The sequence below is a fragment of the Archocentrus centrarchus genome, chromosome 2, assembly GCF_007364275.1.
Source record: "Archocentrus centrarchus isolate MPI-CPG fArcCen1 chromosome 2, fArcCen1, whole genome shotgun sequence".
Taxonomy (NCBI): Eukaryota; Metazoa; Chordata; class Actinopteri; order Cichliformes; family Cichlidae; genus Archocentrus; species Archocentrus centrarchus.
The window spans coordinates 10,553,027-10,561,136 of NC_044347.1; the positions used below are offsets into that span (position 1 = coordinate 10,553,027).

Here is an 8,110-nt window from a genome sequence, read left to right on the forward strand (position 1 = left end):
ATGTAACCAGGAAAACAAGACCCTATGACAGGCAGCAGTTCAGTCAACAATGTCAGTGCAGACTGATAGTAGAAATACAAACAGCAATGATACAGAAATCACTGAAAATTCTAAACCTCAAAGCTAAGGAATCGGAACAAGTTAGCATTTCATCAATGAGAGAGACATTAAAGTCCAAGTTAAATGATAATCAGTTTAAGAGTTGCATTGAGAAAACTGCTAATCTGAGCCTCACAATGAGAAAGGGTCTGCAGACTGAACAAAACGTCACAGCAGTCACTTCAGATTTTTACTTCAGTAAATCTCAGCTTGGATCACATTTACTGTGACTGATAAAGATCGCAGGGTGTGGGGCTGTTTTGGCTTGCAGACCAGAAAAAGTTTGAGAAGCACTGGTCTGAACCGAAGACGGAAATCCCATCCAAGATTTAATTACACCACTAAATGGCAAGCTCTTTAAGAACAGTCTTCCACTAAGCGTAATTCTGCATTTCACAGTTTTAAAGAAAGTGATCCAGATCCACATCAGAGTTTAACAGGTTCTCCTCCTTGAATCCGTGCTCCACCTCTCTACAAAGTTTCACCACAATCAGCTTAGTGACAGGAACCAGGACACAAATGTTCTGCCTCCTCTCTCACATTAGCATGCAGCAAAGTTCAATTTCAGCTGCTTTGCATCATTAGTTTGCACAGCTGATGTATTAAATGGAAACATGATGAGCATAATATGCTTAAAGCTGGGAAATACTATGAAGAGCAATTTATTATCCATGCATATTCATGTATGCACTCATTAAAATGGAATCAAAATGTGTGTGAAGCTTGCAGGTGAACCACCAAAAGGTCAAGAAAAACAAGATCTTAAAGTTTCATAACGGGGAAGAAAAACACAAGTATTTCTTCTAAATGGGCAAACTTCAAACCAAAGCTGATCAGAGACCCTTTTTCATTTGGTGTGTGTTTGTTTAGAGCTTTCCACAACAGGATTTGTTGGGATTTTCAGCTTTTTAGCTCGACTTTATACCCGTCTGAATATAACCTGCCCACTCTGGTCACACCACTGCTTCCGCCTCCCCGCCCCAGCGTGGGTCACATTATGCTCTCACGCTATAAAGCAGATGGACCACAGCGCTCAGTAGACACCTCTGGTGCCCAGCTGCAACCAGGCTGCTCTTCTGATACTCAGGTACGACTTTACTTCTGCTCACTTTGCTTACTTAATTTACTCATGCATTAAATCTGCATCGTGATACAATTTGCACAGTAATAATTGCATTAGCAAATTCCCCATGATTAGCTGAATTTTGTTCAATTCTCTCTGGAGGTTTAGCAGGTTATTTATCGAGCTTTTTTTTCTCGTTTCTTTTCTTTTTCTTTTTTGGAAAAGTGAGGGAAAAGTAAACAGGGACTTTTCCCAGCAAATTCTAAGAAGTTTATTTGATATTTGGCAGACACTTCATGACATGACGTTTGAATAAATTCAATTACCGAAGTGATGTGGCGCGCACAAATTATTCTGAAAGTATGGTACTAAGAACAAGGTTAAAGATGGGGTTTATTGCAAAGTACTCCGGTTTTTAGTGGAATTCAGATAGTGGAAAGGATTAATAAATGTAGATGGTGCTATGAAGGGGAAAAAGGTGAAGTGATCTGGGGATTTCAGATTAGGCAGAGAATACAGAGGATTAAAAAGGAGGAGGCAGATGAGGGGAGGGGTGGGGGTGAGGTGGCATTCGTAGAGGGTACAAAGGGTTCAGACATGGGTACACCAGCAAGGGGACTTACTGGCTGTAGCTCAGGAGGTAGAGCAGGTCACCTACTGATCGGTGGTTCGATTCCTGACTGCTCCAGGCTGCATGCCAAAGTATCCTTGGGCAAGATACCGAACCCCCAGTGGGTTTTAGAGGGTTTAGATAAGGCCACAGAGGGTTTATCAGGGGTATGAAGGGTTTATGAAAGGTTATGGTGGATCCTGGAGGGTGTAGAGGGGGTTGGTGAGGGTTTATTAAGATTAATGAGTTAAGTGGGTGAAAAGAGAAGATTCATGAAGGTGTATGAATAGTTCATGAAGGGCTACAGAGGGTTTGTGAAGGGTTATACAGGGTTTATGAGGGTACATTGGGTTTTCTTTTTGGAAAGCACTGAAAAAATTAAGGATTTACAAAGGATTAGAGGTGGTTTATGTGGGGGTGTGGGAGGTATAGTGGTTCTTTGTTTTCTTTTAAGAGGGTAGAGAAGGAAATGTAGAGTGACACAGAAGAGAAGGCAAAATAAAAAAGGCACAGAGGGTACCAAGGAGTTATGAAGGGTTATGGAGGAAACAGTGTTTGAAATGTATACGAGGCAAATAGTGTGTATAGATGGGTGCAATAGGATCCATACAAAAGTGTAGAGGATTAAACAAAGGTGAAAAGTGTAAATTCCCCGCCTTCCTTTGGGGGAGTTGAATTTACACTTAAGTTCGGTTCCAATTTCAGAGCCATTTGAGACATTCCTTTGCCTAATTTGCTGAGTGAAGCACTTTATTAACTTCATAGGAATTCCAGCAGGGCTGCCCATATTCAGAGAGGCATGATGATCATTATGTTTATGTGCCACGTGGTCCTGAGATGGTACTGTAATTCTTCTCCAGTTACAGAAATGTGATTAAATTTGTGCCAGCGATTGCTCCTGTGTGTGGCTGCTGCAGTTACACAACTTTTGTGGCACTATCTTACAGAGCATAAGAGTCAAACGAGTCACGATGGGCGAGCGTTATGATTGTACAGACTGTCAGGAGTCTCTGTACGGGCAGAAGTACATCCTGAAGGAGGAAAGGCCGTACTGCATCAAGTGCTATGAGGCGCTCTTCTCCAACACCTGTGAAGTCTGCCAGAAGCTCATCAGCTGCACGAGCAAGGTAAAACACCCCTGTTTTAAGTGCTACATTTTTCTTACAGTGATTTTAATTTTGCAGCATGTGAAGTATCTGCACGGGTCACAACAGCTAGGAGTGTTTCTCTCTGCAGGATCTGTCATACAAGGATCGCCACTGGCACAGCGACTGCTTCCTCTGCAACAAGTGCAGCCGGTCTCTGGTCGAACGGCCCTTTGCCACCAAAAATGATGCGCTCATGTGCATCGAGTGCTACAGCAACGAGTACTCCGCCAAGTGCCACGCGTGTCTGAAGACCATCATGCCAGGTGAGGAAACTGTTATCTGTGTTTTTTAATGGTTCAGTTATCATCATTTTGATGACTTAAATCAGGTATCAGGTGATTCAAATAGTCCACTCTGCAGGAAGCCTAAAAGCCTGATGGGATAATAGAAACATATTTAGCAATAATGACAGCATGTGCTACTACAGCCACAATAGCTGTAATGAGTTGGAGATTTCCTAAGGAATAACACAGCGATACATCAGCACCAGATGGATTGAACTGATAAATGACATTTGTTAGTCACTCTCTTGCTCACCCTCTCCGCCCTGTGCACCCACCAGGCTCCAAAAAGATGGAGCATAAGGGCAACAGTTGGCACGAGATTTGCTTCACCTGCAACCGTTGCCAGCAGCCCATTGGCACCAGGAGCTTCGTCCAGAAGGACGGCAACAACTACTGCCTGCCCTGCTATGAGAAGCAGTTTGCTCTGCAGTGCGTCCACTGCAAGAAGGTAAAGGGACACACTGTGGTAAATAATCACTGCAGATGCAACTGGGCTTAACTGACATTTAGAAGCTACCCTTACACAGCCTCTATTTACTTGGCCTGAAATATGGCCCAAATCCATGCCAGTGCTGCCATTATGAGAATGAATGCAGTGCAGGAGGGTAAGAGACTCACATCTATGGTATATAGCAGTTTTGGGCAGGAAACAGATGGTCACGCAGGCAGGGATCGGAGGCGTCTTTTTGTGCTAAAAGCTGGGAGGTGAGATCGCAGTCATCTGTCTCCCTGGTGACTAAGACAGCAACAAATGCACAAAAATGACAGAAATGTGAAGTTACAAAGGAAAGGAGCAGTAAACAGCGCAGAAAAGGGAGCAGTCATGTGGTACTTTTTTTTTTTTACAAACTGCACTATCAAAACAAGCAGAAATAAAACAAAAATGCCTACAACTCCCCACAGAGACAGCTTTGGTTACAGCACTCTGCTTCCCAACCTGTGCTAATGTATTTTAATGCTAGTACATGGCCATGCAACAGCATTGTTTGGCCTGTGTGATAATTAACCACAATGAGAAAATGTAAAATAAATAAATAATAAAATAGGACAAAAATTTAGTGATTTTAACCTTTGTTATGCAGTTGCCAGGCAACCTGATGCATCATAGAATATCACGCATAGCTTTTGTAGATATAAATTTGATATTTTTGTATTGAAATTAAAATGATACAATTTGACAATGTTCAATTGTATTTTTGTTATAAACTGTTTAGTTATAAATGCTAAAAACAGGTCATTTTAACCTGTTGCTTGGTGGTTGCTAGACAACATGATGGCATCATAATCTGAGATATAGATAAGAACCTTCAGGGGTTTTGATTTACCCGTGTGCCAAGTTTGGCTGTTCAACTCCTCTAGCGTTTTAGTCTGAGGCACCAAACCTGGTCTGAGTTACCTGATTTCCAATCCTCTGCTGAGATTTCAGTCTCCTTGTTTCATGCTTTTAGCTTTTAATGGGAACTTTCTGATCAACATCCATCATCCACGGAGCTGCCACAGGGCGAGAGGCGGGGTGCACCCTGGACAGGTCGCAGGCCTGGCGCAGGGTTTGTCTGACCAACGGGACATAAACTAATCATAAAGTCCTGATATGACACCCTTTATTAAAACAGCCCTTCAGGATCATTTTTTCAGCACATGTTTGTGGGGGTCTGGATATTTTACAAATTTTCTCAGCTGTAGATATTTGAAGAAATGTTTGCAATTCAAACTGAATTCATGCATCAGTTCATCATTAAAGTTTTGATTATGAGAGATATTTGAATATTTTCAAGACCTTAAAATACCCAAAGTGTAAATGGATCATCGCCCTTTCCTGGGTTAAAAACTAACTACCCCATAATGGGTTATATTATGACAAAGATTCTCATTCTTGTAGATATTTTCTCTTCTTATTCTTAATTTTAATCATATGCTTGACACATGGATTATCAGTCAGCTTCTGCTCTGCAGTGCATAAAAACAAAGAAGAGGTCATGTGTGCCATGACGTTGAAGTCCCACTTTGAAGCCACGAGATGAGCGTTTCCACTGTTTTAAAATCCAATCAATTTATTTTCATAAGTGCTTAAAGGCTGGAGCCCACCCCCGCTGTCATAGTGCAAGAGGTGTGGTGCACCCTGCACAGGTTATCAGTGCATCACAGGGTTCATCCTGAATTATCCCCAAATGATTTAATCAAATATAATAAAGGTTTTTAATTGAAAAACAGCAAACATTCACATATTTAACATGTAAAAGTTTGACATTGTTTTGCTCTTATCACAGTACATATATGTTTAACTTTGACACGTTTTAAACAGCTTTTCATAACCGTTCATTAAGTACCTTCAAATGCATTATATTCATAAAATGCTCTTTTTTCAGCCCATCACCACTGGAGGTGTGAACTACCGCGATCAGCCCTGGCATAAGGAGTGCTTCGTTTGCATTGGGTGCAAGCAGCAGCTGGCCGGCCAGCGGTTCACCTCTCGAGACGACTTTGCCTACTGTCTCGACTGCTTCTGCAACCTGTTTGCTAAGAAATGTGCTTATTGCACCACCCCAATCAGCGGTAAAAGTCATAATGCACTCAAGTCAGAAGTACTGCTCATGCTATGCTTCCACCATCTAACCTGTTTTCAGGTTACCAATGCTTTTATATTTATTTTTTTAAACACACCATGATGTTCAGGAAAAACTATTACAGGTGCTAAACTTAGCCATGGTATCAGGTTTGCTGACTATTCATTGGTTATTTTTGTCCAAGCCAGCTCGGCGAGTTGTGTTGAGCCTCATGACTATGCTGGAATTATGATTTTTAGGCTGTACAAATGCCCCTGTTCAATTACAGTAAACTACAGCTAACAGTTAAGCTGTTATTTTGTCTATGACAAGTTTCTTACTTACTACACTGCTATTAATATTTTATTACACAGTGGCATGAGCATTTATAGTATTTGATAAGTGAACAACAGTAATTACTGTAAAAAAAAAATCCTCCAATTTTTCATTGCAGTGCAGGTTTGTTCTCCAGAAACTAATGCCTCTTTGCCCACTAGTACCTTCTCGCCCTGCCCCAATTCTGCTCTGTTTTTAGGGTTTTCCATTAGATGGTAGTACCTGGTACCAGGTACTTTTTTAGTACCAACTGAGCTGGGGTTCCTCCTGCACCTGCTAGCCGTCTCAGTGGGCCGTTATCACTAATTTCAGCGGAATCCAGATCCACTCCAGACATCCACTGCAGTCCACACCGGAACAGTGATCCTCGATTAGAACGATGATAACAACCTTTTTGCCGGCTAATCCTGCCATTTTTGAAACCCGGCAATAAGGGAAATGGTTACACACTAACCACCAAAGATGTTCTTCAGGACTGAATGCATTTCTGGGAAACGTAGGAAACTTGGCAGTATATTTTACATTTGCATACTCAAAACTTAGCAAATGCATAAATTTGTTATGAAGCATGAAATAGGTGAAGTGCCCCTTTAAAAAGGTAAACTTTGCTAATGGTTGAACTTCAGCAGCATCATCTTGACCCCACACACATGCCCAAGCGCACTGAGTTTCTGCTATTTGATTGGCTAATGAGACATTTCCATTTAATGAGTGAGTTTACGGTGTAATGTGAAATTTTAAAACAAATAATGGCCAAAAATGTTCTTTATCTTCAAAGGCTGAACAATAAGTTTATAACATAACAACAACATTTTGGGGTCAGTGCGATTTCACACGCAGCACTTTTAAATATGACATCCAAAAAGAAAGACAAATCTAATGCTGCAAACTTTTGATCACAGCAGCCTCCTCAAAAAGCCAATTACAGCTTAATTGCTTTTAGGTGAATCTTAGTATAAACGAGCCCTCCTCTGTCCTGTGTGGATCCACTCACCCTCAATTACAGCGTTATTGCATTACACAGATCATGAGACTCCTCTCCGCTGACTCCTCTCTTCATCTCAGGTCTCGGGGGTAGCAAGTACATCTCTTTCGAGCAGCGCCAGTGGCACAACGACTGCTTCAACTGCAAGCGGTGCTGCGTGTCTCTGGTCGGTCGGGGTTTCCTGACGTGCAAAGACGACATCCTCTGCCCCGACTGCGGCAAGGACATCTGAGCTGAGAAGCGAGCATGCACGGCTGCATTCGCCCAACTTTGCATGATTTTCAATCATTTATCAGTGTTTTACACATTTTTTTTTAATGCATGCACTGAAGTTACCGTGCTTCATGTGAATGACCTGCTGCCTTTATTCCTCATTAGGATTTTTGAGGTTTGGTGAGGAAACATTCACTGGAACAAAAATGTGCTTTCAAGCCAAGAATCCTATAACCCAAATATACTATAAGTCTCATTTTAGAATGACAGCACATGTAAGAGCATGTGAGGCTGTTCTTAACATATAATGCTATGATGCAACTGTTACTACTAATGCTGTTTGTTCTAATTAAATCATTCCTGTGTAATCCAATTTAAATCTGTTTGGCACAATAAAGAGCTTTGATGCTGCACTGGCTCAATGATTTGACTTTCTATGAAAGCAGTGCCCACTAAGTAAGTTAATTCAGATATCCAGAGGGACGGTATACATTTACACTGTCACGCACACTCGAACTTTGTGCCAGTGCTGAGCAAGAAAATAAAATGACCTGATTTCCAGGACATATAAACCTAAATGTGATAGATTTCTTGAATATTTCTGTTTTTTTGAAACATTTAAAATGTTTTAGAATAAATTAAAAAGCCCCAAAGCTAAATTTAGAGTCCACACATGCATTATTCTCCATCTTTCTTTTATATTTTGTTGAGGTGCAGCTAATTTGAAAGGTTTTTTAAAGTGCACTTTTATTCTTTTCTGTTAATTTATTGATTTATGCAGAAATCATTTATGTTCAGTTAAGCATTCACCATCAGGATGGTTTTTAAA

The 8,110-nt window shown here is 41.0% G+C and overlaps 1 protein-coding gene across 2 annotated transcripts; it reads left to right on the forward strand.

Moving 5' to 3' along the window:
* The first annotated feature begins 1,047 nt into the window (after positions 1-1,047).
* LOC115793767 (four and a half LIM domains protein 2-like) lies at positions 1,048-7,692 on the forward strand. Of its 2 annotated transcripts, XM_030748873.1 has the most exons (7): positions 1,082-1,186; positions 2,538-2,612; positions 2,720-2,899; positions 3,009-3,183; positions 3,483-3,652; positions 5,571-5,757; positions 7,149-7,692. In XM_030748873.1, the coding sequence occupies exons 1-7, from the start codon at positions 1,097-1,099 to the stop codon at positions 7,298-7,300; spliced, it is 1,029 nt and encodes a 342-aa protein (XP_030604733.1). In that variant the 5' UTR covers positions 1,082-1,096; the 3' UTR covers positions 7,301-7,692. The 2 variants fall into 2 exon arrangements, with proteins under 2 accessions (XP_030604740.1, XP_030604733.1); XM_030748880.1 differs by lacking the exon at positions 2,538-2,612 and having other exon boundaries at positions 1,048-1,186.
* The last annotated feature ends 418 nt before the right edge of the window (positions 7,693-8,110 follow it).

Excerpts from the sequence above, each read along its gene's own strand:
- LOC115793767 (XM_030748873.1), top strand. The coding sequence starts at position 1,097 with ATGCTCTCACGCTATAAAGCAGATGGACCACAGCGCTCAGTAGACACC. Across the intron at positions 2,613-2,719 it reads TGCCACGTGGTCCTGAGATG|AGCATAAGAGTCAAACGAGT; the intron begins GTACTGTAATTC and ends ACTATCTTACAG. Across the intron at positions 3,184-3,482 it reads TCTGAAGACCATCATGCCAG|GCTCCAAAAAGATGGAGCAT; the intron begins GTGAGGAAACTG and ends TGCACCCACCAG.